General features: G+C 35.2%; 1 protein-coding gene across 5 annotated transcripts in view; it reads right to left on the minus strand.

Moving 5' to 3' along the window:
* The window catches only part of LOC114277691 (Pentatricopeptide repeat (PPR) superfamily protein), a 32,767-nt gene extending 9,966 nt beyond the window's left edge, over positions 1–22,801 (minus strand). The window contains exons 1-10 of one of the 5 annotated variants that reach the window (XM_028219626.2): positions 22,483–22,723; positions 13,972–14,095; positions 6,434–6,665; positions 6,144–6,246; positions 5,996–6,060; positions 5,051–5,170; positions 4,863–4,964; positions 3,874–4,027; positions 2,457–2,566; positions 65–1,213 (exon numbers count right to left, since the gene is read on the minus strand). In XM_028219626.2, coding sequence (XP_028075427.2) covers positions 1,061–1,213; positions 2,457–2,566; positions 3,874–4,027; positions 4,863–4,964; positions 5,051–5,170; positions 5,996–6,060; positions 6,144–6,246; positions 6,434–6,665; positions 13,972–14,095; positions 22,483–22,516 — 1,197 coding nt within the window. In that variant the 5' untranslated portion in view covers positions 22,517–22,723 and the 3' untranslated portion in view covers positions 65–1,060. Of the gene's footprint in view, positions 1–64; positions 1,214–2,452; positions 2,567–3,873; positions 4,028–4,862; positions 4,965–5,050; positions 5,171–5,995; positions 6,061–6,143; positions 6,247–6,433; positions 6,666–13,971; positions 14,096–22,482 lie in introns of those variants that run through there. The other 4 variants (XM_028219624.2, XM_028219625.2, XM_082878142.1 and 1 more) reach the window with 4 other exon arrangements.
* Positions 22,802–23,411: the final 610 nt, after the last annotated feature.

Here is a 23,411-nt window from a genome sequence, read left to right on the forward strand (position 1 = left end):
TTCAGAGTCTTCACCAACGGTCTGACACGACCATACAGTGTCTCCTATCTTTTTTTTATTTTTATTTTTATGTATTTTCTTGTTTATTTTTATGTATTTTCTTGTTTTGTTCCTCTCTTCAAACTCAAGTTGGTTAGTTTCTATCCTCCTTGGGTTTGCGGGGGGCTGTTAGAATTTACCAATTTACTCCTCCACCTACCATCTCCACTAGCACCCACTTCACCTACCACCTCCACTACACTACACCTACTACCCAAACCCTCTCCTATATAATGCCACTCTGATTTGTAATCCAACACATCAATACAACAATCTTGTAACATCAAAAATCAATCAATCAATAAATACATAAATTCTTACAGTTAATTAATTAGAAACTAACCTAGCTTAATTAGTATTGATCTAGATTAACAAAGTTTGTGGTGTGATTAGTAGAGACAAGTAGGCACACATCCGTATTAGGGCCATGCCACCTCCTACTTGGAGGATAGACACGTATAAAATAGAAATAAGTGTCTCTATGGAAAAATTAAGGAAAAAACAAGAAAAGAAAGTGAAAATCTGCCAGGAGAAAAAGAAAAGGGAAGAGGGGAAAGCTTGGATTCTTGCCCTAAATTTGTTCCTAACTTGAATTGAGGTAAAATTCATGCCTCTACACCTAATTATAACCTTTTAATTGAATGATTTTGTTTGAAAACCATCTTTGAAGAAAGAACTGAAAAGCTTAAGTTTTGAAACTTGTTTTCATTGAATTCAAGCATTTGATTTGGAAAAGCTTTGAATTTACATCAGAAATAAGAAATAAAGAAAATGAAGGGTTGTAGCGTGTGTGGCTAGCCCTTTGGCCATCAAGTCTCACATAAGGGGAGCTATTGGGTTCCACTCTTAGGAGTGGAATGGGAAGCAAGACTTAGTACTTGCAAGGAGAGGGTGTGAGTTCAACTCTCCCAATGTGCTAATCTAACAACTAACCACTAACTTTTGCCGATCAAAACAATAAATAAATAAATAAATACTTTTTCCATGTTTTTATGGTTTTAAAATGCTTTAAATTAAGTTTTTAAACCGTTGGAATGATAATTTTGAGTTGGCAGCAAAACTGTTCAGAAAAATTTAAAACAGAGAGCAAAAGCTGAGGGACGAGCTGGTTGCTCGAGCGGTGTGGGACAGCTGCAGCATTTTTCTTTTGTGCTCTGTTTGAACTCCTTATGACCTGCATAACCTAATTTCAGCATCAAAAATCAAACTTAACACTAAAATAAGAGAGAAAAATGAGATACCTAAAAGTGCAGATTTTTTATGACTTGTTTTGAAGAAAAAAAATCTAACATGTATTGTACACTTAATTTTACTGCATTTAGTGCAATGACTTATCAATTGCATTGTGTTTTTCATGCTCATGTAGGTTGAACTACTTCGTGGAACTAACCTACTTTCTGAAAGGGAAAAAGGAGTAGTGATATATCTTAGTTTATTTTAGTAAGTCTTCTTAGGAACTTAAATCTATGCTATATTTTTTCGAATATGAAATGTTTGATCATTCAAGATGATCATGTTGGTTATATATGAATTATAAGATTCTATCTACAGCTTTAGTCCCAATGGCTATTAGGAACGTAAAATATACTAATAGTAAATATATTAATAGTATTGGTATTACAAGCTCCCCCCTAGATTGTGGTTTTGACATACAGAGAGTCGACCCAATTATGTTTTGTTTCACACCCTCTAGATGGGCATTATTATTATGTTTAGAAATGCAAATCCACAAAATATGTTGTGGTTCAAATGCAAATTTAATTTTTGGATTGCTTACAATCATTTGAAATGAAGATATTCTTGTCCTAAAACAGCTTCGATATATCACTGTTCATTGGGCTTTGGCTCACCCCTCTTCTCTATATATGTAGGTGATGTGGATAAAACATGAAGGCTTCATGTTTGAAGTTAAGTGTACAGATGAATAGACATGGAAATCTGTATGCGTAGTTGTTGGACAAAAGACTTGAAGTTTGAAGTGTACACGTTCAACTTTGGAGAGAACAAGTAGTTCTTCTCTTGTAAAATATTGTACTCTGTGTTCAAGCTTGGAAAGGTACAATTAAGAATAATGTATGTTTTATTTTATTTACTTATGCACTTGCTTTGAATAGATATTGTGGAATAAGCAAGTTATATAATTTAATGGCTTCCGCTATCCAAAGCAGTTTTACCCCAAATTTTACAGGAGTGCCATATGCTTGTTTAGTAAGGCCTTTGATAGTCTATGGCTATTAGCCGGTCACTACTCTATCTCAGTTTGAGATGGGATGGGGTTGTGACATAAACAGTGACAACATCACATGAATCTTTTTTGACAAGCATACGTATCCGACCTTTTTTGACATAAACAAGGACAACATTTTAATTGTGTCAGATGTTCAAATACGACGATGGCGAGTGCAATATATACATGCCTGAATACCGTATATGGAGAATAGCTCTATTCTCATGATCTCCAACCTATAGAGAGTTGAGCTAGTGCAGTTTCCATCACCTTCGGTTCTGAAGTCCCAAACTTCACCATCTAAAGAAAATTTTGAGAAAAGTGAAATGAATGAATCCAAAGATAAATAAGTCAGCAATTTTCAAATACAAGATACAAATTCAAATTAGCAAGAATAATAGCATGCTAAATTTCTATTTCCTGTAGTTAAAAAGTAGAGGTTTCCATCAGCTAACAACTACGATAAGGTGGTAAGGTAAGCAAGCAAAGCTATCCAGCCAAGATTTTCAAATAAGCAGTTCCAAGCAGATGGAAGAAAAGTATACTATTTGTTTGTAGCTCCCATTTGATACCAGATAAAGAAAATCTTGGTTCATCTTCCTCTTGTATGGACTCAGCTCAGTAGTTCACCATGTGGTACAAAATCTCTAAATTACTCAAAATTATAAATAAAATTTTAAAATTTAGGGCCTACTAGTTTAGGAAAGGAACTAAATAAATGTGCGGTAAGAAATGTCACAAATACCAAACCAAACTAAGAAGGCTTGTGTCCCAATCAAGTGGGGTCAATATATCTTAACCAGAGTCACCATCCCACTGACAGATAAAAAGTAAATTGGACCTAAGTAACAGGAAACTCCTACTTGGGTAACATTTCTTACTTAGAATTGTAATTCCTAGCTCCCAAGTAAGAAATTTGTATGAAACTCGCTCCCAACTGAGATAGAACCTCTCAAACATACAAATTTCAAATAAACAAAAGAAAACTATTTATTCTAGTACTTTCTATTTACATAATATATTTATTAATACTTAACGAAGACAATTTGTAGTTGAAATCAATATCTGTATTTATTCATATTGTAATACATATATTACAACTAAGAAAAAAATTACTAGAACATATTTTCACTTCTAATATGTAAAATATTTATATGCTCCCATAGACACACCTAACTTCAGAAACTTCTATACACCCCCACTCCCCCATCCCCAGTCCCTGCTCCGTGCAAATAAGGATTGGACACCCCACTGAAGAGAACTGGTAAAGTAGTGAACAAAAATAGACAATAACTGAACAGAATCTCTAGATAAATGGCCATATGATTCACAAAAGGAATATAGGCCCTAAGCAAGAGGCAAAACTGAATATCTGTTGGAAATTAACAGCAGATTATGCACACTTCGAAATTCATGAAACATAAAGTTTCACATTTGTCAGATAAATATAACCTAGAATCAACCAATAATATTGTTCTGGTGCAATCCACCTGATTTGGTGATGCCGACAAATCCCCACTAGTTGATGGAGTGAAAAATAAATAACCAAGAAAAAAGGGAAGATTTAGCTCCATAATGTCAGTTACATAATTAAATCATCCCAATACCTTTCCAGTCTGAGTTGTAGCCATCACTATCTTCACCACTGAAGAGTCGCCGCAAATATAATTCTTCATCAATGAAGACAGGCCTGAGGCAACCCATAATGGAAACTCCATTTGACGGGTGGTCCATCTTTTTAGCATACTCCAAATTAACAACCTAAAAGAAAGCATATACTCAATAGAATATTGCAATATGAAATTGCAATGTTGAATAGATGCCAACAGAAAACCAAAATAAAGAAAGCAAGTACGAAAAATAAGGGAAAATTACAAATACACCCCCTGAGGTTTGCTTAAAATACGGATTACCCCTGAGTTTCTGAAAGTTACATCCCGCCTCTTCAAGTTTCTAATCGCATAACAAATGACCCCTTTTATTAATAAATCATGAAGTCAATTAATAGATTTTAATGATATTAGAAATATATTTTAATTAATAATTCAAGTAATTTTATTGTTGTATAGAAGAATAGTTACGAATTTTATTTTTTCTGTTAATTCCATTAACTAAAAAGGTTCTGACAAGGCATTATTCGTAATTTCTAGAACTACAGGGGCAATCCATATTTTAAACAAACCTTAGGGGGTGTATTTGTAATTTAATCAATAAATAAAGAAATAAATGACTAATAGCTTCAACTTCCACTTAAGAATTCATATCAATCAAGGTTTCATTAGTAGTTTTGAATACGACGTTGATGATAAACACCAAAGTATTTTGAGATGTAAACCAAAAATTCATGACTTTTAAATTGGCAAGAACATGCTTCTGTCAGGGGAAGGGAGGACTCCAATCCCCAACGACGGGCCCATATACCAACTATGCCAGAAGGTGCAGTGGTAAAAAATTTAGTCATTACTGATAAAAATTGTCATACTATTTAACGAAACATTGGGGCCTAACAGATAAGCTAAACATTAGTTATGGTTATGACCAAAAACATCTTTAAAAAAGAAAAAGAAAAACAGCTTCAAAAAAACCCTCATAATACCTTTGTCAAGCACTTGGCAAAATATATTGGATGAACACCACTGGCAGTATCTATTGGCATGCCCCACTCAACTGGGATATCAGACATTTCATTATCCTCAACCTATTTTACAGCAAGATGAAAAATCAACAACCTAAAAATGTGAACTCCAACTGTAGAATAGTATTCAAGTGTAAATGGTTCCTCACCTCAAAATAATCATCACTGAAAGGCATATCATCACTAGCACCAGTTTCTAAAATGTTATACTCAGCAGCAGCTACCCTTCTGTTCTCGTATGTAGTGATATCCATCCCAATTAAAACATTCTGAAGGAATGCCACCCTTTTTAACAATTAGTATAAAGATTATGTATGTCCTATGCAATTCAAATCACAAAATCAGAATTCTTCATGCTATCAAGCGGGACTGATGTGCTATCAAGAAATAAGGTTAAAAAGTGTTCAACTAGTCTCCAACTTAGCCATGAACCAATATTGACGGCTATAGTACTTATGTAGTTGGTTGGATGTATTTATCAAAAAAAAAAAAAAAATGTAGTTGGTTGGATGTTCCAACAACTACAATTGAAGGTGGACCAGAACTCAAATCAAGGCCGAAATTATACAAAAATCAAATTTTAGGTTTCACAGAGTTATGGTGCTCAAAACAAAGCCTTAAGAAGTAGCAAAATAAGGCTACAACAGAATAAAAAACACTGAAATTTTTAAATACCTCAATCACCCACCTTTGAAAGAGTGATTACAATCCTACATATAAGTAGCTAAGGAGGTTACTTAACAGTGAAGTTGATTTGGAGGCTTCATAGTAAAAAGCAGGCTTCAACTCTTGAAAATAAAAATAAGAAAAGAAACAAAAAGTGAAAAGCAGAAAGAAAAACAGTACAATTCAAGAATTCAACAAACATTCTTTGTCGTTTGACAGGTTCTCTCAAATGAATTTTCACATAAGCTTAAGTTAATTTTCAAGAATTACAATTAAATAGACACAGCATATTGGAGTTTTTAAGGTCTAATTTATTACATCTAATTATTTTACTAGATATGCATCGACCTCCAACAATGATGGCTCAGGAGCAACCATGTTTCCTTGCCATATGGAGAACAACATTAAAAGAGCATGCAAGTCCTCACCACAGGGTTACTTGCTCCACGATCTTGCAAGATGTTTTCAGCATCAAAGATTTCAAAAAATATATCTGGGAGAAAGTAATCAGAACAATAGTCAGTTGGATACAATAGACCAAAATTAAAATGAAAGTTTAAAATAAAAAAACCACACCTCCATACTCATCAATAACATACTGAAATTCAGCCCATGAGATGTGTTCATGTGGTTCACAGTGTACCGTAGAAGGGAAGATCAACAAGGCACTGCTGTTAGCCTAAGACAAAAGCAAAAACAATACCATGCATTCCAAATTAATATAGTGCATTATCATTACTAAGCAATACCGAGTATGCCAATCATTCTTGAGTTTTGTTCCATATAGAAAAAATAGAATTTCACATTCACATGGCACAAACTTTCTAGCCCTCTAACAAAGAAATTTCAAGAAGAAAAGAAAACACCTCAACAGTAGTCCTTGCTATTTCAGCAGGGGTGAGCTTAGTGTCACGGATTCTTTTTCGAACTTTGAGATCTTCGAGAGGATGATATCCATGATTATGAACATAGTTAGATGAATCAGAAAATGAATCTGAATAATCTGCAGCAACCGAAACTTTTGAAAGGCAAATTTCACGTCCCACAGGCAACCAATGTAATTGTGTGGCTCCAAAAAATGGACTTCTGCATCTGTAACTAGATATAGAGAGAGCTACATAATTATTTTCCTTTAGGAGTGTAACATTGTTAAAGGTACAAACATTTGAAAACTGAAAATTGTTATATGGCATCAAAGCCATACATCACCACTACCACCAGCAAACAGACAAAGTAAAAAAGGACAAACATTTTGTTAGAAAGTTAGACTAAACCTAAAGTCCCAGTGCATGAGGCTCCCTCATACAAAGAGGCTTTTTCTGTGAAGGACAAATATTTTTTTTCTAAAATAAATATATGTTTAATCTTAATACAGTTTCCAAATTACTCATGCTGCCTCCTTTTGAAGCACAGAAGTAAATAAATTAAAATAAAATAAAAAGTCATTCATAATTTTAATAGACATTTAAAAGTACAATGCTGCAGTGCCACCTTGATTGCCAAGGGAAACAGCCCTATGAAGCGCAAACACTTCATTTTAGTCATTTGTAACCGTGTCTGACACAGACACTCCTTGGACATGCCAAGACACATGTTGGACATGCCTCATGGCGTTTTATTTATTTTTTTAATTATTTCTGAATGAACCACAAACTCATAGCCAAGGGGCAGTGCAAAAGAAGGTGATCAATATGCTCCTCATCCCTCCTGCACATGACAGACCACCGGAGACAAATGGCAGTTAGGCCTCCTCTAAACCATTTATCAATGGTATGGGGTTTTCCTTTAACCATCGACCACACAAAATTTGAACTCCCTTTCTCAAATAAACACCCTCAAGAATAGACAACAAGGACACTAACTCATATGTCTCTTTATCATTAAGATATATGGAAATTTTGAAATTCTAAGAGACCTAAGAAGAATAGGAAGAAACCAAAGAAGCAATAGGAACACCATGAAACCAAGATAAATGATACAAGTGAGGAAATGAATGAGCAAAAGAATCCTCACCCCTACAAACATCTTCTCAATAGCGGACATTCTCCCCATTACCCATAAATTATCCTAATATTTCTAGAGAAAGAGAAAGTTCATGAAAAATAAATTTCCAAGGAGATCAAAAGTTTCCCCCATTAAGATATCTAGAGCTATGTTACCTGGAATGTGGATCGTTCTGGTACGTCAAAAAAACAGGAACATGGTACGCCACATGCTCTAAAATGTGGTACAATAAGAGTAGATTTGTATATATATTATACTTAAGAATTTAAGATACTTCTAGAGTAATTTTTTTTTTTAACTATTAGACATCCAATAAAATGTAATATTTTTTATGAGCATTATGACCCATTTTTTAATTTTGTGTACTGTCAAAACTTAACTCACCTTAAATTTTAGTTTATTATATTTGATTTTTTTCCTCCTAAGATAACATTTAAGGACATATATTGAACAAAACTCTTGGGATCGCTTTGGATCACTAAATTTATCGTTTTGGAACGGAAGTGTACCATATTTCGGAACGTGCGTAACAATATGTAATTCGCTAGGGTATTAGCATTTTTTGGTAACATAGATCTAGAGTCTCATACATTTTCTTGAATCCCATATTTGCTTCTAAGAGTAGCTCCAATGGCTTGCCATAATTTGGCAACTCCAGCAGAGCAGTGTGCTCCGATGGCAAGAAATAGCAGCTGCTATATTTAAGAAATGCCAAAGCTTATGTCAAATTTGACACAAGCTTTGGCAACTACTATTTATCCCAAATCATCAAGAAACACCTCTCTCCGCCAAGCAAAACATCCCTCCTTCCCTCCCGCCTGCCCGCCATTCCGCCATTTTTGCAGAAGAAACACAAAAACTGGTGTGTCTAGACAACTGGCCGCAACTGAACCATTGGAGCACCATTGCTATTTTTCATCCATTTTCTAGTATTCATTGCCACAATTTGGCAATGGCAATGCTATTATAGCATTTACCATTGGAGATGCTCTAATAACAACATGCCACAAAGAATCACGCTCCACAAGAAATCTTCACACCATTTACCAAGCAAAGTAGTAAGTTTAGAAACAATATTTCCCATCCCAAGACCCCCCTTATTCCTAGCCGAAGAGACTATCTTCTCCTAACTAACCAAATGATGTGTCCTCCCCTCCACACTTCCCTCCCACAAAAAACCCCTAGTCAACTTCTCAATTTTATTTGCTACTCCAATCAAAATTCTAAATAATTAAAAAAAAAAAAGACAGTAAACCGAAACACTAGCTAAACCAGTTAGAACTAGAGTAAGCCTCCTCCTTTAGATAACATTGCCCTCTTCCAACCTCCCCAACCTCCCAACCTCTTACCAATCCTCTCAATCATTGGGGCCCACAAAATTTATGATCCAGGATTGTTCCCCACAAGAAGCACCAAGTATTTAATTGACAAAGTGTGACGACCCCAACGTACATATCATTTTTTGGCATATTATTTTATTAAGAGAATTTGCATGATTATGTGTTTAATTTTGTATATATCTGTTTGATTATGAAATATTTGTTAGAATGCTCACTTTGAATCATAAATTGAAGATCTCAATGAATTCAAAAACAAAAATTGACAAGTTTAATAGGCTAATTTGAATATTTAGAACTTTTGGAAAAGCTTAATTAAAATTTGATTCGGATTAAAAATAATTAGAAATAATCAATTAGAATTGAGTGGGATTAATTAGTCTTAAGCTTGCTTAATTAACTTAAGCTAATCTAACCTATATATATATATATATATATATATATGTTATAAGAGAAAAGAAAGGAACTCATATAATCAACATTTGTGCTGAATTTAGAGTAAGAAGAAGAGAGTTGGTGCTAAGAGAGAGGGGGCTAAATTTGAAGAATTTGAGGAATTGATTAGAGAAGCTAAGGGAATTCAACTAATGAATCATCAATTCAAGCTCTAGGTGAGTAATTAATCCTTAAATCTTATAGATAATCAATCCAAGAGCTAAGTTTATGAATTATTTAGGATCATATGCATGTAATTCGAAGGAGTTTCCAAGAAGATGATGATAATTAGTTTGGAAAGGACATGCATGCATGATTTCATCATGTTATCCTATTTTGGCGATGAACTCTACCATCTTTGTTGGAATTCAAGTTAACTTGCATCCATATTTTTGATTTTGAGAAGTTTGAGGGTGTGAGTTCATGAATTTAAAGGATCAAATTCATATTTTGAGAATTTTGAAGAAAAGAGTTTGGAACTCCTCATGCATGGAAGTTTTGATTTCAATTTTGACAAATTTGTTAAGTTTTGAGTTGTTGACTTCAAATGGATACATATTCATGTTTTTCTAAGAGTTTTCATATGTTTGTACCAACCGTGCAAGCTTTAGAATTTGAAACTCATGTTTTGAGCTCAAAATTTTGTTTGGAAAATCCAGAATTCGGCCTCATCGCTCGAGCGATGAAGTTACCGCTCGAGTGCACTTTGAGACCATCCAGTATTTTTGCAAATTTGCACAATCACTCAAGTGACCACGAGCCCACTCGAGCGAACTCAGTTTTCATTACACTTGGCTCGAGAGCCCGTCAAGCCTAGATTTTGAGCATCCAACACTTTTGCAAACCACTCGAGTGACCAAAGGACCACTCAAGCGAACTGCCCTGTTTCAGCAACTTTTGAAAAACACTTTCAAGTGCATATTTTCATTCTCATGATCTTTTAGGCATTCTTGGGCATTGTTTAGGCATCATTAATGAGGGAATAAGCTATGAAACCGACTTAAGGGACTGAATTAAACCGGAATAGGCTTTAATCGATTAATTGTTGTATGATATGCTTCATTGTATCTTTATTATATGTCTTGTGTAGGTTAGTCACCCGAAACTTACATCAAATCAAGCCCACAGTGAGTAGTATCTCTATAAAGATATGTTTGAAATGTACTTTGAATTGTTTCAAGAATGATATCTATGAATGTTATTTTTATATGAATGAATGAATGTCCTATTTGAAAAGTATTCATTGCATCTTTTAGTGAGGCCCTCGCCTGAGAGAAACAATACCATGGCCCTTCGATTATTGAATTACAGAGATCTCTGATGATTGACCCGAGTGGTCCGTTCGCTAGACCTTTATGGTCCCTTTGTTTAGACCTTGATAGTCCCTTTGCTAGATCTTGATGGTCCCTTTGATTTAGGCCTTCAGCCCCTTTGTTATTCTATTGGATGTACCACATATGATGCATGATTAATGGTTTTCGATTTGACAAAGTTCGATTGAAATTCGTTATGTGATTCGTTTTGAGAATATAAGTCATGTTTTGTATTGTGTTGGACTTCATTTGATATTACTCACTAGATTTTAACTCACCCCTCCCTTATATATATGTAGATGAGCATGAGGATCGTCAAGTCTAGAGTTGCTTCGGGAGTCCAAAGTCGAGAGAAGGAGAAAAGCTCTTGAATCTAAGGGATTCCAGATAAGTAGAACTAAAACAGAGTACATGGAGTGTAAATTTAGTAACAGTAACAATGAAAGCAGAGGAGAAGTGAAGATTGAGAACCAAGAACTGCCTAAGAGTGAATATTTTCGTTATTTATGGTCAATTATCACAACAGCGGAGGAGATTGATGCGGATGTGACCCATAAGATTAAGGCGGGATGGTGTAAGTGGAGAAGTGCATCTGCGGTATTGTGCAATAAACGAATACCCACTAGACTAAAAGGTAAGTTCTATAGAACGGCTATTAGACCAGCGATGTTATATGGGACGGAATGTTGGGCAATCAAGAAATAACATGTAAATAAGATGAGTGTGGCTGAGATGAGGATGCTAAGATGGATGTGTGGTAAGACTAGACAAGACAGAATTAGAAATGAGTGTATTCGAGAATGGGTAGGAGTAGCACCGATAGAAGATAAATTAAGAGAGAATCGATTAAGTTGGTTTGGTCATATTCAACGGAAACTAACAGAGGCAGTAGTAAAGAGATGCGATGCTACAACGGTAGATGGAAGTGTTAGGGGATGGGGTAGGCCTAGATTAACGTTGACTAGCATTGTAAATAGAGATTTGGATCTACTTAATTTGACTAACGAAATGGCCTTTGATAGGGCCACGTGGAAAAGAAGGATTCATGTAGCCGACCCCATTTGATGAGGCTTAAGGCTTGGTTTGGTTTGGTTTGGTTTGGTTTTGTTTTGTTAGTTGAAGACTTTGTTTGTATGTTGGAGCCTATGTTACCTGGAACGTGAATTGTTCTGGTACTGGGAACGGGAACGGGAACGGAAACGCAGTACGCCACATGCTTTAAAATGTTGTATGATAGGGGTAAACTTGTATATATTATACTTAAGAATTTAAAGTACTTCTAAATTAATTTTTTTTTTAACTATTAGAAATCTAATAAAATGTAATATTTTTTATGAGCATTATGATCTATTTTTTAATATTTTTGTCTTGTCAAAACTTAACTCACCTTAGATTTTAATTCATTATATTTGATTTTTTTCCTCCTAAGGTAAAATTTAAGGACATCTATTGAAAAAAACTTCTGGGATCATTTTGGATCACTAAATTTACCCTTTTGAGAACGGAAGTGTCCCATATTTCGAAACGTGCGTACTAATACGTAATTTGCTAGGGTATTAACGTTTTTTGGTAACATAGATTGGAGTTGTGTTAAAAGTTTAAGTTTATTGTGTATATTACTATGATCAGTTGAATGGAGTTTAAGTCCATTTGGATTTTGGCATATAAGCACCGCTCAATGGACTTGTTTAATTAATGTTAATGCTTCCGCTAAGCCCCGTTGTCTATTATACAATTTGTATTTGTCTTTGAGGCCCAAAATAATTAAAGATTACTGGCCGATCATGACCTAGACCTCTAGGTGCAAGTTCGAGTCGTGACACAAAGATTCAGACACACCCCATTTGACCTGCCACCCTTCTTAATTTATCTTGTGGAATGTTAATACCAATTAACCTATACTTCAAAGCCTCTAACATATTTGTGCCCAAAATTTATTTGAAAGAGGCCGAGTAAATTTCCTACCATTATAATTTTCAGTTAATCATTTAGTATGTTTGTAATCATTTATGATCATTCAAAATTTTTTGCTTTGCTTGGATCTTTATTTAATTGCCAACAAAACTATTTGCTTGTGTTTTCCTCCTTCTTAGATTTTAATGATGTATTGGATGATATCTTCTTTAACATGTGATATACAATTTTTTTTTTTTTTTTTTTTTTGAAAGTATCCCTGTCGTGCCCTATCCTGATTGTTTTGAAAATTTCCCTATCCAGTGTTCGTGTTCGTGCTTCTTAGGGATACATGAGAAGAAAAGAAACCATGGAAACATACATTTTTACTACTTGAAATTGTTAAGTCACCTATTTTCCCAAAAGCTTAAACTTATTGGAAATGGGCCCAACTATACATATCAAGCTATTCAACACCCTCTTGCACGTGAAGAGAGACAAACAGAGAACCAAACAAAAAGAGAAGCAAACAACCAAACAAAGAAGAACAAACCAAAAGTGGACCAAATACCAAATGCCAATAGAGAGACTTAAACCCAAGACTTCTCTCAACCTAAGATCTAATGCCATGTTAAGTCACCAACTTTCGCAAAAGCTTAAGCTTATAGGAAATGGACCCAACTATGTCTATTAACCTATTCAACACGAATTGCATTTACATCAATTTCTCCACTGAAACAAAAGATTCAAGACTTTGTTTTAATTCTAAAATCCAAGTGCTTGGCAAGAAAGTCCTCTTCATGGAGGCAGATTAGACCACTTTGTTTGATTTTGAGTTTCCAATTTAGCTTTTGAGTTTTTTGTGTTTTGTTATTTTCAGTGAATTTTTTTCATATTTTAGACATTTTTTTCTTTTTAATTTATAGATACACTTAACCTAGATGCATCTAAAAAGTAAAATATTTGTGGAGAAATCTTTACAAAAAAAAAAAAAAATCAATAAATATATATATATATATGTACTTCTTTTTTTTTCCTTCTATTTTTTGGTATTTAGTGCATTTTTAAAGATTTTTCACAAATATTTTACTTTTTAGGTGCTTCTAGGTTAGGTGCATCTAAAAGGTAAAAAACTTGATTATAATATTAAAAAAATTCACTAAAGACAACGAAATATGGCAAAACAAAAAAGTCAAAAATTGTGTTTGAAAACTCTAAACCAAACAATATTATTTACTAAGTTGGAAGCAAGACTCTAAATTCTTTTAACTTCATTCCATTTCCCGACAAACAACAGAAATCCTAAGGTTTGAAAAATCACGAAGAAATCAACAAGAAACAACCAAATTCAATTTCACAAAATATACAAGGTTGCCAACTTCCACCTTAACTTAGATATCTCAATTAGGAGCTTCAATTCACCTTATGCCAGAACAATCAGAAAATCTTTGACTCTCAAAAGGAGATTTGATCCTATTGCTAGTGACTGCATATGACGTAGAGCAACCAATCCCTTCTGCATGGCAGAGATGGCAATGAGTGGGTCCTGAAACACAAAAAATAACGATAAAGATATTATGCAAAAAAAAAAATTATATATATAAAAAAGGAAAAAAAAAAATGAGGGGGTGATTTAACAAGAAAATAAGTTGCAACCAAAAAAATGCATATCAAATGTGCATATATATTAAATATACATTATGAAAACACCATTAGGTTGCCACAAAAACTAACAAACAGAAAAATAATGATGTAAACTTGGGGATAATGGTCCTGTTTGGTGTAGCTGTTAAAACAGATTATAGATTATAACTTAACAGATTATAGATTATGACTTTAATCAGAAACTGTTAATCTGTTTGGTGTAACTGTTGGATTACAGATTTAAGTTACTGAGTAGTTTTTGTTAAATAAGCTATGAAGTAACTTTTTCAATTAACTTTTATTTTTTATTATTCACTATTTGTCTACATTTCTCATAAAAAATAATAATAATATTCTATAGTCCATTTGGGTTTTTTTCTATTTTTAAAAAATAAAAAAAAATCTAGGAGTATAACCGTGAATTAATATGTCTACAGCAAAAACTGATAATCAGAAACAAGGGTGAGCAGCTTCTCAAAATCAGTTTTTTTTACTTAAAATAAGTTGTTAAAATCAGAAGCTGTTTGAAATAAGTTTAACCAAACAGTCCAAAATAACTTTTTAAAAGCCAGAAGCCATAAGTTGGCTCAAAAAAGCCCCACCAAACACCCCCAATATAACTTATGCTACTTTGGTTCCCAAGAAAAGACAAGACGTTATTAAACCACATCCGATATTCTTAAATAATATGTTCTATTTTCCAAGCAAACATCTGATGGGCTAAAACTTCCGAATAAAACAACTAATGAGAAATAATTAAACTCTATTACTCTAATGACATTTATTGTAGATTTTGTTTTGCACCTACAAAAGCCTGGATTATATGGTTTATGAATGAAAAAGTTTAAAATTGTTAATTTAAAATGAAATGAATTCATTTTAAACAATTTAAACAAACCATAATTAAATTTTTTTTTTTTTAAAATCAATTACTTCCTATATGGTGCACATGTGTAGGAAAAGAAAATTACCTATGACTTGAATTTTCATTTATCATAGTTGAGGACTTGAACAAACTTAAAAACTAGAAAAATACCCCTAACCCCTCCTCTTCCTTCTCTGATTCCCCCAGCCCCTCCCTCTATTTGGTGACCCTTCCCATCTCCCCCTACAACTCCCCCTCCCCTATCCCCTTCCCCCATCGACAACCCCTATTCCCATTGCAAACCCCCCTGCAACTCCCTCCTCCACTCCACCATTCCTCCCCCCAACCTTTCCATTCGATGGTCAATCACCAAACGAACACTATCTGCTCAGCATGAAGAAACCAAAAAAACAACCATTGGTTAAGCTTTAGCTGTCTGGATCCAAATATTGGGTGTTGAATTGACACCATGAAAATGCACAGATGCCATTGGTTCGGCTCTGATTATAAACCCTAGATCTGGGTGGTTCTCACAATAGTGGTGGAAGGGAGTTGCAATGAGGGAAAAGGTTTCACAGTGGGGGAAAAGGGCAGGGGAAAGTGTTTTGCGGTGGGGGAAAGGGGTCATAGTGGGGGTTGTCGGTGGGTTAAGGATGTTGGTGAGGGGGGATCGCAGTGGTGAAGGGAGGCTGGGGTGTGAAGGGGGTTGTAGTGGAATAGGGGGGTTGCTAGTGGGGGAGGAGGGGCTTGGCAAAGGTGGAGGAGGTGGTGTTTAGGGGTGGGGGTAGGATTAGGGTTTGAAAGGTTTGAGGTATATTGATGAGGATATGTTTGGTATTAATTATGGTTGGGAGTAAGGTGAGTAAATCAATATTTTAATTTTTTGTTAAAGGTGTAATTAGAAATAGGGTGTAAGAAGACAAATTTGTGGTGTAAATAGAATCACTCATACATAGCAAGCCAATGAGAACACACCATGTGGCAAGATGGTTAGAGGAGAAGTGAAGCCTAGCTGGATGTGGTAGTGGGGAATTGTTAAGAGTGGCAGTTATTGAGATAGTGGGAATGAAATCCCATCCCATTATCTCTCTCTACCTGTAATAGTCTACCTATAATATAGTGATGTTTGTTGCATGTGGGTGGGTATTGAAGCAATGGGAAGATAACACGTGAGCATTCCAACAATGCAAAAAACAAAGGGTCTTTAGGTGCTTCCCAAGAAAAAGAGTTGAGGGACATTAGGCAGCCTCTAAGATTAAAAGGAGTTGTTGCATACAAGATGATAGTGGCCATTTGGACAGAGGACATGTCGAACTCTTGAAGGATAAAAACATGGGCCATGATTAAGAAAAGGATAAGAGCCAATGGTCATGTTCAGCATCTATAAATACAAAAAATGAAGACTATGCAAAAGATCTATCACGACACAAATTATCAAAACTTTGTAAAACTCAATCTAGCATTATCTTTACTCAATTTCATATACCAAGCCACAATTTCTAGCTTTCCCAAGCTTTACATTCGGTCTTTGTTTTCACAAATTTTCTCAAGCTTTCGTTGAGCAATTGCACTCCCTGTTTATTGGACTAATTGTAAACTTCATTCCAACCAATGGTAATCCTAGTAAGTTTATTTTCCAATGTTGTCCTTTTCCTTTAAAGCTCTGCACTTTACTTTATTGCACAATACTTTCTTTTAGAAACCAAACCCGATGCTTATGTCAATTTCTCGCACTTAGAAAATAGTGAAGTCCTTGTCTACAACACAAAGAAAGAACCATGAGTTTTTCCCTTAAACACAGTCTAAACATGTCCGGCTATATTAAAATATACATATATATATATTTGGACTCAGCTGACTTCAAACACTTGGGGAACGCGTCTATCACTTAGACACACACATAAAACATCTAAATTATCTATCTATCTATACTACATATAAATTGAACACCCCTTATGGTGTCCGAAGCCTTGGCTTCTTATGCTGCCAAGTGTTCACGTTTCTATTTGAAATAAAAAAAATTAGAAAGATGGGATGCATGAGACTCGAACCTTCGACCTTCAATTGAATGGAGAAAACACGTACCACTTGAGTGACACACTATATATAATAAACATTTCGTTTATTTTTACTTATTTGAATTGCACATGCATCGCGTGCACCAACCACTAGTCTATACACGTGTCCCGACTTCTAGTATTACAAGTTTTCATGAAATAAATTGGAATTAATGATAAAAGAAAAACAACGAAAATTAAGACCCAATCTCTTCATTTAGATTTAAAAAAAATTATCTTTGAATTAAATATTCATATATATGACATAAAATAAATACATAAAACTATATGTTTGAACATGTTCCCATATGTTGTATCCTACATTTTTTTCAAATATTTAACCTGGCGTGTCCATGTATATGCTTCTTAGCAATCCAAAGATCTTATGAGTAATTCTAAATCATCTAGTTAAACTGAAACACTTACAAATCCAGAAACGACATCAATCCTTGTAGTGCTTGCTTCCTTGTGGTGCTCTGCTCTAAGCCAAGCAACCAAGTCAGCACTGTCCAAACCAGTATTGTCAGCAATGATTGTTGGAATGGCTAGGAGTGCCCACAAGATTGGTTCACATCAGTGGCAGAGCTGGTAACTCCTGCAGTTGCTGCTTGTGACACCATGGATGGTGAAGGAGTAGTAACCTTATAGTAACCTTCTCACCCAAAACAGCTATCATCCTACCAATAGCCCTCACTAGCTCACTTTAAGCCTCCTTCATCTAATACAAAGTTGAAGCCAAGGAGTGAGATAACTCCTTGGAGAGCTATCGATTGGTTAACAATACAATTCCTTACATTTGTAGTCATTTCATGCAAATTCTCAAGACTTGGTTGTTGGTTTGAGGTGGTCCTATTGGATTTAGCGCCAGAACTGTCTAGTGCGATATCTACTACTGAACAACTTTCCCTCTTCCCTTACTAGTCATTGTGACACAGGATTAGGGTCTAGGCATGCCAAAATATGTTTCACCTCCTAAAGAATGAAAACATAAAGGTTGTGTGTATGTGTATGCGGGTGTGCCAGGTCCAAGTTTGATCCAAATGCGAAGACGTGTATGTGCACCAAATCTAGGGGTGGTTTGGGATGATCTAAATAAGTGCACTTTTTGACTTTTTATGAAATATGGGTTGGATATGGGTTGGGTTTGAAGTGATGTGTTAGAGAGGTGATGTGACTTAAATAAGATGATGTGACTTAAATAGGATAGTGACTTTTTGACTTTTTAGTTTTTTTAGATCATGCCAAACAAGGCCTAACTTTTACCACATGAGCATGCCGAGTTCAGGGGAGAACTCCTGGTTCTTTCTTTGCGTTGCAAACAAGAACTTTACTATTCTATGTGTAAAAAAACTAAGCACTAGGCTTCTACAAGAAAAATATTGTGCAATTAAGTAAAGCATCACCATACTGTCAGCCACCCCTCTACATATGGACCACCCCCACACCTGCCCAAACCAACAACACCGAGTCTCGAAGTCATGGAGTCTTTGTTCCCCAATAAAATATTTTCTTACTAATTTCAATGATGCATTTCTCATTCCTTATTATGTTTGGGCGCCACAAATCTCCAGCATAATCTCTCCCATGTTCACATATATATAATATGTATGTATTTGGATAATGTATTTTACATAATTGAATGGTTTCGATTAGAGCGTGAGTGATTTATTGGCAGGTGGTATTGGTTGGTGGAGTTGATTATCCAGATCCACTTTACCATCACTTCCCAAAATAATGTTCTTCTTCTCAATGGTTTATTTAGCATATCAATATATACATATATGCTAAAGTTCCAATCTTTAGACGTTGAGAGATAAGAAGCGAGACAGAAGGAGATGGGTGATTAAAGGTTTAACAAAGAGATGGACCCATTTAAATCAAACCCAAAAACCGATTGCTTCATCTGACTTGTAGCTATGACCAACTCCAATAGTAATGACGGTCTATTTGTGGAAGGGAATGCTCTTCAATTCCCTCCATTTTCAGTCTAATTTAGATTCATGCTCGAAATTCATTGTCATCTTTTGAGCTTTTGACCAAAATGCATTATTTACAAACAAGATTGGAAAACCTTTAAAAATGTTGTCATTGCATTTAATGAATAGGGTTATTCCAAAACAAAAATTGAAAAAGTGATCCAACATAAAACCAAATGATAGGTCTGTGGTGGTGAGTGACGGAGTGGCGGCACAGGGGCTAGAGTTTTCAATTTTGTATTTGAAAGGTATGGCCAATGAGGGGGCTTCGGGTGGTGGGTGTACCAGCGGCCAAAGGAGGCTTTGGGTGGTGGGGGTACCCACAGCCAATGGGGCCCTCTGATTGATTGTGATAAAAGGTGGAGAAGAAGTTTTGGTGCAAAGAAGAGGAGAGAGAAAGATAATGAAGAGGAGAGTGAAAGATAATGGAGAGGAGAAGAAGGCTGTTTGGTTTTAGTTATTAGGAAAATTTAGATGTTCTTTGGGAATATAATTCATGGAACTTCGTTTTATAAAGGGACAAAAGGGCAATTACACAACTACTGTTAAATTCAGTAAGCGGGTGCTTCTATTTGCACCACAAAAAATTCATCACCCCTTCAATTTTTTATTTTTTTATTACAATTTCATCCCTATCAAAAATCTAAAATAACCAAAAAGTACTCAAACTCAAAAAAATAAAAACCCTAATCTCCCATTCCACCTAACCCCTTCCCCACCATCTCCACCTCCACCTGATCACCTATCTCCCTTTCCCCAGCTACCTCTTCTTCTTCTTTTGAAAACCTTAGATCTCTCTCTCACCCGCTCTCTCTCTCTCACATTCTCTGCAAAAGGTAGCAATAGTAGTGATCTTAAGGGCAGGGGAGGGTAGTAAGGGGTGGTCACAGGGGTGGAGGGTCCTATACGTATGGTAGTTGCGGGGTGGGGGAGGGTTGCAAGAGTGGTCAAGGGGGTGGAGAAGAGTTGGGAGTGGTGGTCGAAGGTAGAAGTGGTGATGGTTGTAATGGTTGGAGGTGGTGGTTTGGATGGGTATGGAATAGAGTACAAAACGTTTGTGGGTGTAAAGAGAAGATAACAGGGTAGAGATGATGGTATGTTTGGAATTATGAAGGGAATAAGGAGATAAAAATAAAATTTTGAATTTTTTAAATAGTTTAATTAATTACAAAGTGGGCATGATGAACTCTTTTGTTGGGTAAATAGAAGCTCACTCACTTAGCCAACAACTATGATTGCGGACGGCAGTGTAATTTCAAAAAGAACGGGGAGATCCATGTAATTATCATAAACTTTTAGGGGAGGTCCATATATAACTAGCATAAATTGTAAAAATCAACTACATATTCTCAACCACATAAACAAACATATTAAATGATAAATTTCAAAACAAACCAAACCAAACCAAACCAAACCTTAAGTCCCATCAAATGGGAGCGGTTACATGAATCCTTCTTCTCCAAGCGGCCCTATCAAAGGCCATTTCATTAGTCAAATTAAGTAGATCCATATCTCTATTTACAATGCTAGCCAACGTTAATCTAGGCCTACCACGTCCCCTAACACTTCCATCAACTGTTACAGCATCGCATCTCTTCACTACTGCCTCTGTTGGTCTCCGTTGAATATGACCAAATCATCTCAATCGATTTTTTCCCAACTTATCTTCTATGCGTGCTACTCCTACCCATTCCTAAATACACTCATTCCTAATTTTGTCTTGTCTAGTCTTGCCACACATCCACCTTAACATCCTCATCTCAGCCATACTCATCTTATTTACATATTATTTCTTGGTTGCCCAACACTCTGTCCCATACAACATCGCTGGTCTAATAGCCGTTCTATAGAACTTACCTTTTAGTCTAGTGGATATTCGTTTATCGCACAGTACCCCAGATGCACTTCTCTACTTACACCATTCCACTTTAATCCTATGGGCCATATCTGCATCAATCTCCCCCGCTATTGTGAAAATCGACCTTAAATAATAAAAATGTTCACTCTTAAGCAATTCTTGGTTCTCAATCTTCATTTCTCCTCTGCTTTCATTGTTACTGTTACTAAATTTACACTCCATGTACTCTGTCTTAGTTCTACTTATCCGGAATCCTTCAGATTCAAGAGTGTTTCTCCAAATCTCCAACTTTGTGTTAACTCCTTCTTTAATCTCATCCACTAACATGATATTGTCTGCAAAAAATATACACCATGGCACGTCATCTTGAATATTTCTCGTCAACTCTTTCATAACTAAAGTAAAAAGATAAAGACATAAGGTAGATCCTTGGTGTAACCCTACATTGATAGGAAATTCATTAGTCTCTCAGGCAATCTAATAGTGGTCACCACCTCTTCATACATGTCCCTAATCACATCAATGTAACCTTTTGTCACCCCTTTCTTCTCTAACACCCACCATATTATATCCCGGGTCACTCTATCATATGTTTTCTCAAGGTCGATAAACACCATATGAATGTCTCTTTTCTTTTCTCTATACTTTTCTAATACTTTCCTTAAAAGATAGATCACTTTCATTGTTGACCTACCAGGCATAAACCTAAATTGATTCTCTAACACCTCTGTTATATCTCGCAATCGGCGTTCCATCACTCTCTCCCACACTTTCATTATATGACACATTAGCTTGATTCCTCTAAATAGTTGTTGCAATTCTAGGCATCTTCTTTGTTCTTATAGATTGACACTAAAATACTCTTCCTCCACTCATCTGGCATGTTCCTAATCAACAAAATTTTACTAAACAACCTAGTCAACCAAACAACCCCTTTTTACCCAAACACTTCCAAGTTTCAATAGGGATATCATCGGGTCTTAAAACCTTATTCGATTTCATCTTCTTAAGTGCAATCTGCACTTCAAAATTCCTAATCGCAACCTATAGTCCTGGTGTTGTACAAGAAGAATAAGCATAAAACAATACTCTAAGGAAACCACAATCTCTGCAAATAATATTAACTTTTCAGAGAAAAATCAAAATGGGCTTCCTAAAATAAGCAAATATCGAAGTGGGTAATAGGAGAATTCAGCAGAAAAGTCAATTTTCCTTTGCATATGTTCGGCAACTTAGGTTTAGGCTAAAACAGGTAAAGAAAAAAAAGATTAAAATGATCAATAATACAAAATATCACGTTCAAATCATAATCATTTTACCATTTCTTTCGCCACTATCAAATCCACTAAAAAAACAAACCATCTATCATCAAAATCACAACGTTTTTTTAGCCAAGTTAAAATAATAAAAAGTCAACTAAAATAGCCAAATTCTCGAGCCAGTCCATTATATATATATATATATATAAAGAGAAATATTGAGTAAACCGAGTAAAAATTATTGCATGAAAATGGGGTATTTGACAGTACTTACCAAGGGAAATCGACGGAGCCACTGCGATCGCCATAGAGAGATATGTAGGGTTGGGGGAGAGGGGGTATGATGATGGAGTGAGTAAATTGAGGTGTTTTTGTGTGTGTGTGAGTTGTGAGCAGTTTGATTGTGTGTGTGTGTGCGCGCGCGCGCGCGCGTGTGTGTCAGTGCAGTTCGAGGACGGCGAAAGCTCTCTCGCGGTCTGATACCTCACAATGCGCTAAAAAAAAGTGTCCTTTTCTGCCCTACTGTCACGTGGTTTGCACCATTTGTTCGACCAGCGCCCAAAAAATTGGGGGCTTTTCCCATAACCCAATTTACTATCTTAATTTTCAAATTAGATTTAATATAGACAGAATTTTCAAATTAAGTTAAAGCATCATTACAAATTACGTTTTCACTCTTTAGAATCGAAAATGTGGTAAATAGTGAAAGCGCTATTATAAATCAAGTTTTTAATTAAGAAAGCGTGGTTACAAATCACGCTTTTAACATAAATTTTTTTTTTCAAAAAACGTGGTTAGAAAGCACGCTTTTAAGTAAAAAAAATTTCTACAGAAAACGTGATTCTAAATCACGCTTTTACTGTGCATATAATTAAATTTTATTTTTTGAAGAAAACGTGATTCTAAACCACGCTTTCATCGTGTAGAATTATTTCCTTAATAAAACTTTTAATATATATTAAAATGTGATCAAAGCAAGACTTGAGTTCTTTGTACCTCAAATGGTATGCAATTATTATGCTTGGTCGAGGCGCGGGTTCAATCCATGCCAACTCCTTTTTCTTTTCTTTTTTCATTTTTTTTTTACTTTATACTTTATATATTTATTATGTAATTTTTTTATCAAAAAAAAGTAAAACATTTGTTTGGTTAACTAAATTTTTTTTCTATAAAATACAATTTTTTTCAAAATGTCAATATAAT

Source organism: Camellia sinensis, chromosome 7 (genome assembly GCF_055761805.1).
Source record: "Camellia sinensis isolate YWXY chromosome 7, ASM5576180v1, whole genome shotgun sequence".
In the NCBI taxonomy this organism is placed as follows: domain Eukaryota; kingdom Viridiplantae; phylum Streptophyta; class Magnoliopsida; order Ericales; family Theaceae; genus Camellia; species Camellia sinensis.